At 33.1% G+C, this 15067-nt stretch overlaps 1 protein-coding gene and 1 long non-coding RNA gene across 14 annotated transcripts in view; one reads left to right on the top strand and one right to left on the bottom strand.

Annotated features, from left to right (window-relative positions):
* sh3pxd2aa (SH3 and PX domains 2Aa) overlaps positions 1 to 15067 on the bottom strand; it is a 168043-nt gene that overhangs the window by 35595 nt on the left and 117381 nt on the right. For 7 of the 13 annotated variants that reach the window (XM_087236051.1, XM_087236055.1, XM_087236050.1 and 4 more), the window contains one exon: positions 1255 to 1383. In XM_087236051.1, the coding sequence (XP_087092177.1) occupies positions 1255 to 1383 (129 nt within the window). Of the gene's footprint in view, positions 1 to 1254; positions 1384 to 7024; positions 7073 to 15067 lie in introns of all 13 variants that reach the window. The other 6 variants (XM_087236048.1, XM_087236049.1, XM_087236052.1 and 3 more) reach the window with 1 other exon arrangement.
* Positions 1 to 15067, top strand: part of LOC141386350 (uncharacterized) — an 80865-nt gene that overhangs the window by 43408 nt on the left and 22390 nt on the right. The window lies entirely within an intron of this gene.

Below are 15067 nucleotides of genomic sequence, written 5' to 3'. Positions count from 1 at the left end.
CGAACTCTATGAATTCGGACAAACGACTCGGCTCACATACTGATTTTAGCGTACTGTATAGTATGAAAGTATTTGGTTTCGAATGCAGCCATAGTCTAGACTAGTTTAGACAGATGGTTATGTTATGATAGATGATACCAGAAGGTCAAGCTCTATTATCAGTGAGTTCCAATGGGGTTACTGGATATTTACTCATCTTGATAACTCCTGACAACTCCTACTAATCCTCCCCACCCTCTTCCTCATGATTTCAAGATAATATAATGACTTCCATTATCTCACACTAACATTTGTATACACTTTCAACAGTAGGATGCTAGTTCTTGAAAGCCTATCATTGCTAGCCCTCTGGATGAGCAATCCTACTTTCAAGAGTTCAGCAAGCGTGACAAGAAACAAAGTTCATAACCTCAGTAGAGTCAATGTTCAACTTCTACTATGCAAGGCTACGAGATATGTTAACATAAAAGGTTTGCACATAGTTTGAACATTTACAGCATTAGCAAGATCATTGATCTGGGAAAACAGAAACCAAAGGCAAAAAAAACAACACTCAAGGCTAAATTAACTTGTTGTTGTTAATCTTCACAATGGTGACTCTTATCCATTAGCACATGTTTCAACCCACAAACTTCTCATGCCTATCTCATGGACATTCCACATCAATCTGGCCTCCATTCCAGAGGTGAGGAGGGGGTTCTGTCTGACCAACCGCCAACAAAACTGGCCATACGACACCTCCAGGTGGAGCCAGACAGTAGATTTACATTGTGAGGGGGGGGGGGGGGGGGGGGGTGTCAGAAGAGAGAATCAAGGGATCTTAAGGACAAAGACCAAAGGAAAAGCTATAGATCAAAGAAGAAGTGCACTCTCAGATATAAAGGTACACAATCTGTCACTGGGGACATTTTTGTTCCTTACAAGTCCTTAAAGGTACATGTTAATATTTACAAAGTACAAATGTGATACTTTAAAGGTACAAAGTGAGCCTTTAAGGTGCACAAGTATACCCTAAAGGTACTAATGTCCACCTGTATGGTACAAAAGTGTACCTTTTGATAAGGTACCACCCTGGTGACAGACCTTGTACCTTATTTCTGAGTGTGTGTGCATCAGAACAGCGTCTGAAAGCATTCATGTGTGCAGGCGACTCTGAATGCTTGTGGTTTGTGTATACACGAGCTTTCGCCAATAAACACCACGTGGTAAGCCAATTAGCTCCTGTGTTTGTGTGTGTGTGTGTAAGGGACTCACCGCTTTCGCTCTTCTCAATGACGTCCACCGTTTCTCCAGCCTTCAGACTGATCTCCGAGTTTTCCTGCCTCTCGTAGTTGGCCACCACCACGTACTGCTCCAGCACCATGGGCTCACTGCTGTCCAGTCCTGCCGGCGAGGGGAAGAAACAAGCTGTCAGCCACCGTCCCGCGCTCCCCCTGCCAACCCTGCCCTGCCAGCGACCCGTGGCTTGACCCCGGTACACCGCCATCCGCACTCCGCAACCTAGCGTAACTCAGACTCCTGCATGCTCTGCAAAGACAGGCCATTTAGACGAACCTTCGCCCTCGCTGGACGTGCATTTGAATGGGGGAAACGGACAATTGCAAAAAAGCAAAACGAGGTAAAGATCCTTCAGGGACTCGAGCGCTCGGTAGGCTCTTGGTGATGCCGGGTCTCCATAATACAGTGAAGGTTTTCAGGAGGAAATGGGGAGGAAGGGAAAAAAGAGAGCTGTTTACTGTAGGGGACGTGACTCGTGAGTGGAGGGATAGAAAGTTTTTCTTCAACAGGAGAGCAAGAACAGGCCTCCCTCCCTCTTTCTCCTGCCCTCCCTTTCTCTTTTTTCACTTGAATTCTCTCTCTTACTCTGTCCCTCCTCCCATCTGGTTGAGAGAGAGAGAGAGAGAGAGAGAGAGAGAAACGCCAATCAGGGTAGACTGCTCTCCAAGCCTTAAATAGAAACATATGAGTGGGCCGAGTAAAGAGAGAGAAGCTGTGTTTATGCGAAACGCAAGAAGAAAGCATTTCAGCTGAGGTTAAGCCACACTCTCTCTTTCTCTGTCCTTCTGTCTTTCTTTTTGTGGTTCCTCTGATTATCTCATTAACCTGCTCTTCTTTAATAGTGACATAAAGAGTGTCGAGGTAAAAATGAAAGTTCTTTAGTGTTTTACAAGTTATATAAGACTATATTTGTATACATGTGTTTATGCGAGGTTTTTTTGTCTTTGCATATGTTTAAGATGAGGACCAGGGCTTTGAAACCTCAAAATGATGATACATCGACCGGCCAATTTATTAGGTACACCTTACTACAGTAGGACCGATTTGGACCCCCTTTTGCCTTCAGAACTGCCTTAATCTTTTGTGGCATAGGTTCAAGAAGGTACTAGAAATATTCCTCAGAGATTTTGTTCCATATTGACATGATCGCTTGACGCAGTTGCTGCAGATTTGTCGGCTGCTCAACCATGATGTGAATTTCCTGTTGCACCACATCAAAAGGTGCTCTATTGGATTGAGATCTGGTGCCTATGAAGGCCATTTGAGTACAGTGAACATATTGCCATGTTCAAAAAAACAGTCTGAGATGATTCACGCTTTATAACATGGGGCACTATTCTGCTGGAAGTAGCCAGCAGAAAATGGGTACACTGTGGTCATAAAGGGATGGACATGGTCAGCAACAATACTTAGGTAGGCTGTGGCGTTGACATGATGCTCAGTTGGTACTAATGGGCCCAAAGTGTGCCAAGAAAATACCCCCACACCATTTAACTACCACCATCAGACTAAACCTTTAATACAAGGCAGGATGGACCCATTTTTTAATGTTGTTAATGCCATATTCTGACCTTACCATCTGAATGTCGCAGCAGATATCGAGACTGAACAGACCAGGCAACATTTTTACAATCTTCTGTTGTCCAATTTTGGGTCAGCCTGTGCAAACTGTAGCCTCAGTCTCCTGTTCTTTGCTGACAAGAGAGGCACCCTGAGTGGTCTTCTGCTGCTGTTGTGTGTTCAGCAATTCTCTTCTGCACACCTCGGTTGTAACAAGTGGTTATTTGAGTCACTGTTGCCTTTCTATCAGCTCAAACCAGTCTGGCCATTCTCCTCTGACCTCTGGTATCAAGGCATACCAGAGGCATAACAAGGCATTTGCACCAACAGAACTTCTACTCACTGGATATTTTTTCTTTTTCGTACCATTCTCTGTAAACTCTAGAGATGGTTGTGCGTAAATAATCCCAGTAGATCAGCAGTTTCTGAAATACTCAGACCAGCCTATCTGGCACTAACAACCATGCCACGTTCAAAGTCACTTAAATCACCTTTCTTCCCCATTCTGATGCTCGGTTTAAACTGCAGCAGATCATCTTGACCTTGTCTACACCCCTAAATGCATTTAGTTGCTGTCATGTGATTGGCTGATTAGAAATTTGCATTGATGAGCAGTTGGACTGGTATACCTAATAAAGTGGCCGGTGAGTGTATAGTATATTATGGAATGTTTTTGCACAATTTTCATAATTTAATTTTTGAAATATTTTTAGATATACAAAAAACTATAACACATATATATAGGGAGAACATGCAAACTATATTATATATATATATATATATATATATATATATATATATATATATATATATATATATATATATATATATATATATATATATATATATATATATATATATTATATATATATGTATGTATATATATATATATTTTTTTTTTTTTCTTTTTTACAAAGCATCCTAAATATATGTATCCTAATTTCTACACAGAAATAAATAGGTTTTAGCATAAATGTTTTCTTTCCTGAAGAATCACATGCTTCTGAAAGTTGGAGTGACATGTAATAAATACAACTTTTAAATGCAAATCTTAATGTGCCGAATGTTTCACTATTCTGTTTTTCAATGAATATCCTGTTTAACTGTTTTAAATAAACTGGGATGAAATTATAATTGCATGTTGTTTTTTAAACTAAACTATTTAAAACACTTCAAATGTCTCTGGTTTATGCATTCCAAGGCTTTCTGTATATAGTTACTAAAACTTCAAATGATGTATTTTACCAAGAACTATTTCTGTAGTTGCTTTTTAGTGCAGTTTGTTATTCCCAGTGCTCTTCTGGAGGCTTTTAATAAGAAATGTGTCAGAAACAAAAAGAAAATGTATGTAGAGAATTAGAGTGATGTATTTACATTTTTATACATTTTTTATAAAGATGTGTTGAGTACATCCAAAAATTTATACAAATCATAAACTTACCATGGTATGTTTATTTTGGACATATAACTTTGTAATATTATATTATATTATATTATATTATATTATATTATATTATATTATATTATATTATATTATATTATATTATATTATATTATATTATATTACATTGCATTATATTATATTACATTCTATTATATATATATTTTTTAATGTAATCTTTTGTAACACAGTGCCAGCTACTATTTACTAAAGGAAATTATGTCTTGGTAAGTAAGGCTGTTCATTAAATCAAATTGTACAAAGAAATAGTCCTTAATCCAACCAAAAGGTTGGATTTAATTAGTAACAAGACAAGGAGTCAAACGGTCATGACGCCAACAGCTAAAGCAATGTGTTTCCACATTCATGAACTTTTAAATCAGCATTACAGGGAATTCTTTGAATTCAGTGCAAGGGAAAGAGAACAGGAGCTCTGTATCTTGTCACTATCACCATAAGTAAGGCACAATCTAATCAGCGCCGCCTCACACTTCACGCCAACATGACAACATACAGTATTGCTATATATATATATATATATATATATATATATATATATATATATATATATATATATATATATATAGTCTACTGTAGTAAAGGCTAAAGTATACTATAGTAATTACTATTAGTTCATAATTACATAATTACTAATGATACTACATTATGTAGCGTAATTTATTAATGAAGAGTTGTAAATATACAATATAATGCTTATTCCTAAATATTTCCCTTTACTATAAATGACTATAGTATTTTAAATGTGTACCTGCTTTTATTGTATTTGTAGTTTTTGTTGTTATATATTGTAATTAGTTTTTGTTTGGAGCATACTATTTGCAGTAAATAATTGAACTGAACAATTCTGCCTCATATGTTTCTTTGACAGTTTATTGATCGCTAAGATATGATTGACTTGGATTCAAATTTCTTTGATTTAAAAATGAAAATTGCAAAAATAGCTCAGATGTATTGTCTTATTGCAAATGCCACAAAAATCACCCTGCACAACTAACTCAAATTTAGATTTTGTAACAACAGTAAACACGTTTTTGTTATAAGGTCTGGTTTTGTGATAGCTGTACTTTAAAACAAATTTAATATAATCTTAACTCCAGCGTTGAATGATTTTAAAATTCTTACAGTAAACAGAGCTACTGAAAGATCACGCCTGCTTGGTATAAATGTTTAAAAATTATTTAGTTGAAAATATCCATTAGAAACTTACAAGTAATCAGGTGTAATCAGTTACTTTTATAAAGTAATTAAAAAGGTACACTACTTATAACATTTTAAATAGGCTAATTTGTAATCTGTAATCTATTACATTTCCAAAGTAACCTCCACAACACCGACTACAAATACCATTGTTAAACTTTTCTTAGTAGCAAAACACTATGAAGTTGTAAAATCTTTAAAATCTTTGTGAATGGATAGTTTACCAAAAAAAAATACATAATTTGCTATAATTTATCGACTCACAAGGCTTCAAATATGTTGTTTTTCTTCAGAAGAACATTAAAGATATTTTTTTTAACTGACATTAAGTACATTTTTACGGAAATCGCAAGTAAATGGTGACTGGTACTTTTTCAAAAAGTACTTTTAAGTCAATGTATTTAATTAATGTTTTTTTAGTCACTGACTGAATTTATGAATCCCTAAGTACCACAGTTTCAACTAAAAAAATAATCTTTAAAGGTTCTACTGTACAAAAAAACATTTACCTTGCATCTTGGATGCCCTGAGGGTTAGAAAATTCCCTCTAATCTGGAATATAGCAATGTTTCAGGCTATATATAACAAAAGACACAGCTAATAACCATGTGGGATGAGTCACAAACCAACATTTTTAAGCTGGATTTTGACATGCTTTTAGAAAGCGCTACAACAAGCAAGTGATTTCTTCATTTTGCAGTAAATTGTCCAATTACGTAGGGGCGTGTGTGATGATCTTGGTGAAAAACACTCCGCATGGGCTTCGGCTCTGTACGCATCAGCATTTATTTCCGAAAATGGAGTGCATTCTTTTCTGAAATGTTTATTTGCAGGCCGTCGTCTGTTAGACGTCCCAGGAGAGCAGCGCGAGGAGACCACAAGCTCTCATGTCATGTTTTACACCCTCCGTTTTAACGCTAAACGTCTTCCTCTTCGTCATTACCCTTTCAACACCTATTCTAAATACCTTCCAGCATAAACTCTTACTTAAGGAGCTCTTAAAGGGATAGTTCACTCACAAATGAAAATCCACTTACAACTCACCCTCCACGTCTTTCTTTATTCCATTGAACACAAAAGAAGATACTTTGAAGAATGTTAGAATACAGCTAGCGTTTTCTTCATCTGCTATGAATGTCAAGTACTTTAAACATTCTTCAAAACATCTTTTTCTGTGTTCAAGACACTCATAAAGCTTTGGCCACCTTTTTTAACCACATGAAAGTGGGTTGATAATTTTATTGTAAATAAAATTTTTGATTTAACAATAATAAAAAAATTCACATTCCAGTGTATGTGTATGTATTTAATATTATGTCAAATTCAACACTTATATTATATTTAAGTTGCATTTAAAACCATGTTGCAGTCCCTAATGTAGTTACCAGTTAAACAGTGATTGATGGCGCTTTATTTTTACACCAGACATGATTGTGGTGAAGTGTTCATTTGGGACCCAGCCGTTTTTCTTATAAAAACTGGAAACACAGACCACAGTTAAGATTTGCAGGAAAGGTTAATATGTACCTGAGGCCTCAGACTTGGTTGGACTGTCCTGAAGGCCATACATCCAAACTGAGGACAGCGGAAAACAGAGAAGGAGAGAGAAAAGAGAGGAAAAAGAAGGAGAAATGTTAGTCAGAACAGAGCGGAAAAAGACACAACAGCCAGCATTGCATGCTTTCATCAAAGCTACAAGACTCAGCCAAAAGTACTATTTTTTTATTATTAAACTATTTATTTGCGCAGTTCTACAGCTCAATTCTTTAAAACCTGTGACTTATGTTATTAACATTAGTTTTTTTTATTCCTTTGTTTAGGATGGGATACTTTAAAAATACTTTAAAAAGTATTAAAATATAAAAATGTAACATTTTTATTTATTTATTCTTGTTTTTATTGCCACTCAGTCTCTATCGACTTGTATAACTTCAGCTAAAAATTGTGAAAAAATAAACTAATTGCGCAAACTTTACATAATATTGAATCAACCTTTCATTTAAAGCAGCAATAGCATTTCAAGGATATATAATAACACTGTTTGAAATATGAATACTTTCATGCTTATTTTTATTTATTTATTCCTAATTTTATTGCTACTCTCATAGTCTCTTTCGACTTATATTACTTCAGCAAAAAAGATTCATTCATTCATTTTCTTTTCGCTTAGTCGCTTTATTAATCAGGGGTCACCACAGCGGATGAAACCGCCATCTTATCCAGCACGTTTTACACAGCGGATGCCCTTCCAGGGGGTCTCCTACTGCATGTTTATGTTTTCAGCCTGTTTATTTTCAGTTATTTCACTTTAAAGACAATTAAAAGAACTTAATCGATACAATACAAAAGTAAAATGACTGAGCCTACACACAGGAGTCTGAGAAAGATGCAAATTTTAGAAGAAAACATCAAGAGGCATTTCGGGATTTTTGCATCTAAACTCTTCATGTTATTACAAATGCTGATATGTCACTTAAATATGTTTTTTTATTCTTATTAATAAGTCTCATTTAAACTTTATGCAAAAAACGTGTTTATTTATTTTACTTTATGCATACATACAGTATTTTTAATCGCAATTAATCACATCCTAAATAAAAGCTTATTTTGACACAATATGTGTGTGTGTGTGTATGTGTGTGTACTGTTTAACTATACTTAATTATATAAATATATGACATATTTGAGAAAATGTTTATTTATATAAATATATAAGGATATAATTTGTATCATATACTTATATACAGTTTTGTTGTATGTGTGTGTGTGACATCTGCATTCGAAGTCAGAATTATTAGCCCCCCTTTGAATTTTTTTTTTATTTTATTTTTTTTTAAATATTTACTAAATTATGTTTAACAGAGCAAGGGAATTTTCATAGTATGTCTGATAATACTTTTACTTCTGGAGCTAGAAAAAAGTATTTTTGGCTAGAATAAAAGCAGATTTTATTTTTATGAACCATTTTAAGGTCAAAATTATTAGCCCCTTAAAGCTATTTTTTTCCCAATAGTCTACGGAACAAACCATCACTATACAATAACTTGCCTAATTACCCTAACCTGCCTAGTTAACTTAATTAACCTAGTTAAGCCTTTAAATGTCACTTTAAGCTGTATAAAAGTGTCTTGAACAATATCTAGTCAAATATTATATAGTCATCATGACAAAGATAAAATAAATCAGTTATTAGAGATGGGTTAATGAAACCATTATGTTTAGAAACGTCTTGAAAAAATTTTCTCTCCATTAAAAAAAACAAACAGGTGGGCTAATAATTCAGGGGGGCTAATAATTCAGGGGGGCTAATAATTCTGACTTTAACAGTACATAATACATAAATATAATACACACACATATAGACCATTTGGAGGGATGTAAACAAAAACAACGCTCCCAAACCTATTTCCTGTTTTACATATTCAATTTCAACAGCTTCTGAGTATCCAACAAGAGCCACATATTGATAAATATTGTTATGATAGCTGTTTTAATGTTAGGTTATGATTAAATTGCCTCTTGTTACAGTTATGAAATAGTTTGATGTCGAGCAATGTTCAATGACATGACCACATTGAAATGGTCTATACTATGTTAAACTTTTATTTGGGATGCGTTTAATTTTTGCCCAGCACTAAATTCTATATAATTTAAAAATGTTATTTCGTCATGTATTAGTTATTTATTTACTTCATTATTTTTGGAGGTCTTCTCCAACTCCCTAACACATCTCGGCATAGTCTGCCAAATGCCTCATATCGGATAAATGGCATAAATAGTGCAGTGAACACACAGCGTAACAGAGTTATTAAGCAAGGCGCCATCTGGTTACAATACCCATAAAGCATCACATGCTGCTGAAAAACAATGCGAGTCTGTACGCGTGTGTGTGCATGTGTGTGTGTGTGTGTGTTCTGACAAATCTATTGCCTGGAAAGTGAATCTGTCTGAATTTAGGGTGTGAGGTCAAAGCAGAGTTACTAATATCTTCTCTGTTATCACACACACACACACACACACACACACACACACACACACACACACACTCGGACTCACCATCAGGAAATTAAATGTCACACGTCTGACTGGAACAATTACTTTGTTTCTATAACTTATTTTTATTTCAACACTTCAATGGACGCCTTGCACGCAGGATACCAAAAAACTGAGGTGTAACTGAACCTGTGTAAACAGTGAACGCAAGACGTAGGTATACTAATCGTACCCCACAGGATGAACCTCCACCCTTGTGCTCCATTCAGCACCTTCATCTCCAAAAGCACTCATTCCTGACATTTCTGCCCTCCTACAGTCTGAGTGACTGTGAGTTCAACACTAACACAACAAATAAAAATGCACTATTCGATCCGTCATACTTATTGTGACTCTTTCCCACCCAAAACCGCCGGAGAATGGCATCATCTTTCGGGAATCAGTCATGAAAATGTGTCAAACAAATGGCCTGGTGGTGTTTTCATTTCATTTTTGGCTTTTAGAGGAGTACTGAAAACTTTGAAACTGTGTCAGATATTAAATCTAAGGGATACAGTTGTCTATGTTAAATCAGATTTGACAACAAAGAGGCATTGATAATAAAAAAAAAAAAAAAAATGTATTTTTGAAAAATGACCAAACTGATAGGGGAATAAAATAACAATAATTAAAAATAAAATAAAATTATTAAAAATAAAATAAATAAATAAATTAAAGAATTAAATAATAAATTTAAATAAATAAACTATTACAATGAAAATTGTATTAATTATAATAATAAAAAAGTTAAAATTAAATTAAAATAAAAATTTAATTAAATAAAAAATTAATAATCATAAAATGTAAAAAAAAATGATTAAATTGAATTAAATTAAATATTTAAAATTAAAATGTAAATAAATTAAATGAATAATAATCAAAAAAATTAATTCAATTAAGATGACAAAACTCATAGGGGAATAAAATAAAATAAAAAAAATAAAATACATGTTTTAAATAAAATAAAATAATAATAATACATAAAACAAAATATTAAATTAAAATAAATAAAAATGTAAAAAATAAAATAAAATAATAAAAATAGTTTAATAAAATTAAATAATTTAAAATGTTTAAAAATAAAAAGGTAAAATAATAATAATAAAAAAATTATGAAATTAAATAAGAAACAAATAAACAAAATAATAATAACAATGTGTTAAATAAAAATAAAATAATATAAAAAATTATTAACTTAAATAAAAATAAAGTAAAATAATAGTAAAAATGTAATTAAATATTAAATAAATACTTAAAATGTAAGTAAAATAATTAAAAATATAATCAAATTATTAAAAAATAATTAAATTAAATGTGTACATAGTATAATATTATATTGGTAAATTAAACAACATTAGCTGCTGACACAACAACATTTCAACAAACAATACATTTTATTTGACAATCTTTGGTTCTACATTTAACTACATTTTATTTATTTAACTTTGTTTGTTTTGTTAAGTTTAAAGTTATTTTTTATCTTTTTAACCTTTAAGGATCATTTATTTTACTAGCTTGGAAATCTTTTATTTAGATTAATACAATTCATGCAATTAATGAAATGTTTAATACGCATTAGACAACATATAAGACAAATATTAAATAGTTAATTTGTTTAATTTAAAATAATTAATTATTCTTACGATCATATACACAACAATTTTGTAATGGCTTTAACAATTACATAACATTAATTTAACTTCTTAAATTGCTACAAATCACTATATTAAAAAAATTATAATAACTACATAAATCATAATTAAATATAACATAATTAAATACAAGAGTTGCTTTGATTTTAAAATTTGCTGAATATCGTGACATTTTTGATAATCCTTGCAGTTTCAAGCTCAGGGTTGATATAGAGGTCAACACTGTACATTACTTCACTACCAAAAAATCAAAAACCCACTCCTTCAAGAAGTCTGAATTAAGGTGGAATGATTAACAAAATCTCCACACCCGATCCGTCCCTGCAGTGAAGCTCCTCACATCTGACAGATATTAACTTTCCACCTCTCCGACACAAACACTCACTGTTACGAACACACACTCAATCTCTCCCACTCCCACCCGTGATAAACACACACACACACATTAGTGATGAAGCTCAGGTCAGTGCTGAGCGTCTGTTTTGCTTTCCCTCACTGTAATTTACGTCTCTTTCCTGACCCCAAACGCTCAACCTCCCTCTATTACAGAAGATCTATACACGTCTTACTTTCTTTTGTGCATTTCATCCATGCTATAGTATTACCACATACACCTTTTTCTTACTCCCCATGTTGCTTTAAGTGAATTATTGAAGTAATTTACATTATGCTTTGTGTTTTTTTTTTTACTGCATACGTTAAAAGTACAGTACAGACCTAAAAAGCTTCATCTTAAAACTTCTTTAGCCTCCTAAGGCCCAATGTGTTTTTTTACATGGATTTTTAGGGCTTATTTGGGCTTATTGAAACCTAATTAGAATAAAACCTAAGTATCATCTTTTGATATGTACTTTTAGAGAAAAATTATGGAGTGGTCAGAATGTACATAAAACTCTTTTTCCTTACTGTTTTTAATGCATATATAACATATAAATTTTTTCTGAGCATGTTTTGACTATCAGAGAGTAAAAACAACATTTATTGCCCATTTTGGACAGTTAAAAATTGTTTGGGACATTTCATATGCTGCAAAACGGTTGCAGGATGACACTGTATGTCTGTAACAAAATATAAAAAATATTCAAAGTATTTTAAATAGCCACTTAATGTGGCCACTAAGCCCTAAGAGGTTAAAGTTAAACAGTTTTACCATTTTTTAATGCATTCAGTCACTTTTAACTTAGCTTAGCATAGATCATTGAATCGGATTAGACCATTAGCATCTCACTTAAAAATGACAAAAGAGTTTTGATAATTTTCCTTCTTTAAGCTTGACTCTCCTGTTTTTACATGATGTACTCAGACCAACGAAAAATGAAAAGTTGTAGTTTTCTAAACTGATATGTCTAGGAACCCCATGTTGCTTTGAGTGTAATATTAAAGTAATTTACATCATGTGCCAAAGTAAATCAGTGAAGTATTTTTATCTTTATTTTTAGCTGCTCATATTCCACTAAAAAAAGCCTCATCTTACAACTTCATTAGAGTTAAACAGTTGAGTTTTACCATTTTTAAATCCAGACACCTTTAGCTTAGCATAGCTTAGCATAGATCATTGAATCGGATTAGACCATTAGCATCACGCTTAAAAATTACCAAAATATTTTATTAATTTTCCTTTTTTAAGCTTGATTCTTCTGTAGCTACATCGTGTACTAAGACCAACGAAAAATGAAAAGTTGCTTCTTCTTTTTTAACTAATATGTCTAGGAACCTCATGTTGCTTTAAATGAAATATAGAAGTAATTTACATTATGCGGGGAAAAATATGTGAAGTATATATATAGATTTTTTTTTTACCTGCGTACATTAAAGGTACACACTGAAAAAGCCTCATCTTACAACTAATTTAGAGTTAAACAGCTGAGTTTTACCGTTTTTAATCCATTCAGACACCTTTAGCTTAGCTTAGCATAGATCATTGAATTGGGTTAGACCATTAGCATCTCACTGAAAAAATGACAAAAAAAACTTTGATTATTGTCCTGCTTAAAGCTTGACTCTTCTGTATTTACATCGTGTACTAAGACCAATGAAAAATAAAAAAAGTTGCTAGTTTCTAAACTGATATGGCATGGAACTATGCTCTCATTCTGGAGTAATAATCAAGTAACTTTGTTGTTGTACCACGGCTTTAGCAGGCACAATAATATTATGCAGCACCTGAAAATAGTTCTGAATCATCTCCCACAAATGTCTCCATGTTTGCAAGATTGTCAAGCACTGTATAATATCATCATTAAAAAATCTGGTCATTTTTGAGTGAGATGCTAACGGTCTAATCCGATTCAATGATTTATGCTAAGCTAAGTTAAAAGTGCTCCTGCCAGACCCAGAGATTGGCTGAATAAATTTAAAAGTGGTACTGTTTAATTGTAGGAGAATTGTAAAATTACCATATTTCACACAAAAAAGTGGAGTGTTTATTTAATATTCCTCACAGTTCAACCATTGAATATTAAATATTACAAATGTACTGAATATTCAATATTATAAATGTACATTAGATATTGCTGGACTTAAGGGAATACATGGAAACATAATCTGGAGGAACAAATTTGACAGTGATACTAATGTCATGTTAAAATACTTAGCGTAACATTATTATTAGCTTAACATACCACTTACTCAGTTTTTACTATGTAGGGATTGATGTGTGGTTTTAGACATTTTTCGGCATGGACATCTTCTGAGATGCTTTAAAAAAATGTGGTTATGTTGATGTAAATACTACAAGAACTGGTCCAGTGGTTGGCGATGAAGGCTCTACATGAAGGCCTCAGAATCAAAAAAACATCAACATGCTAAAGTCAAACCAGATGCTGACCAGTTGTGTTTTAGCAGAGAGGTCACATGAGACAGAATAGACCATTCACGACAAACGGCAAAACACATGCCGAGCAACGCACGTCTATTTTTGAACACGTGATAATTAGGGAGGATTTGTGTGTGTGTGAGGAATTCATTTTGTATTTTAAAATTGCATGCAGTACAACTTTGGAAGGTCTTTTAAAAAATAAAAGGTCTTGAAAATCTACAGTAAATGCCTAAAATGATTTTAATAATTGATGTTTTTCATAATTCATTTATTTTAGCATAGATATTTAGTATTTTTATTGACAGTAGATTATAAATATATACAGTGCATGCGGAAATTATTCATAGCGCATCACTTTTTCCACATATTTTTTATGTTACAGCCAGTGCTGTAAAGTACTTAAGTAAACGGACTTTGTTACTTAACTTAAGTATTGTTTTGGCTAATTTGTACTTGTACTGAGTATTAAAAATATAAGCAACTTTTACTCTCTACTTGACTACATTTTTGATTGAATATATGTACTCTTTACTCCACTACATTTGAACAGACGCTTATTGTTACTCGTTACATTGTGATTGTGCGCGACAAGTCGGCATCTTTATCTACCACGGCTAATTTGTTGGGCAGACGAGGCGATATCGCCATCTGTAGGGTGATGAAGGTACTGTATGCTATTCATGAGCTAAATCACGCGTGAATATGAATTAGCAGCTTGCATAATACCAGGTGTTTATGAGATGGCTGTAGCAAATGATGAAGCCGAAGTCAGCACATCAAGCAGTGCCAGCACTGATGACCATCCATGGCCTTATCTGAAAGAAATGTTTTCATTTGTTGATATGCAGAATGGCTATTAAAGGATGCAGTGTCTACTTTGTTTGCCACGAATCAGAAAAATAAGTGCTTTTAAGAATTTATCGTCAAATTTGAGAAAACACATTGAAGTAAGAGAATATGAGAATATGCGAATAGCAGTGTGTCTGACAAGAACACCATTAATAGGATCATAAAGTCAGCTGAAAGGTCTGTTGGAGTCAAAATGACATCTATCGAGGAACTTTATCA

The sequence above is a fragment of the Danio rerio genome, chromosome 1 (genome assembly GCF_052040795.2).
Source record: "Danio rerio strain M-AB ecotype USA chromosome 1, GRCz13ab, whole genome shotgun sequence".
Classification (NCBI taxonomy): Eukaryota; Metazoa; Chordata; class Actinopteri; order Cypriniformes; family Danionidae; genus Danio; species Danio rerio.
Note: the sequence above shows the minus strand (reverse complement) of the source record. Positions and strands in the feature narration are given on the sequence as shown.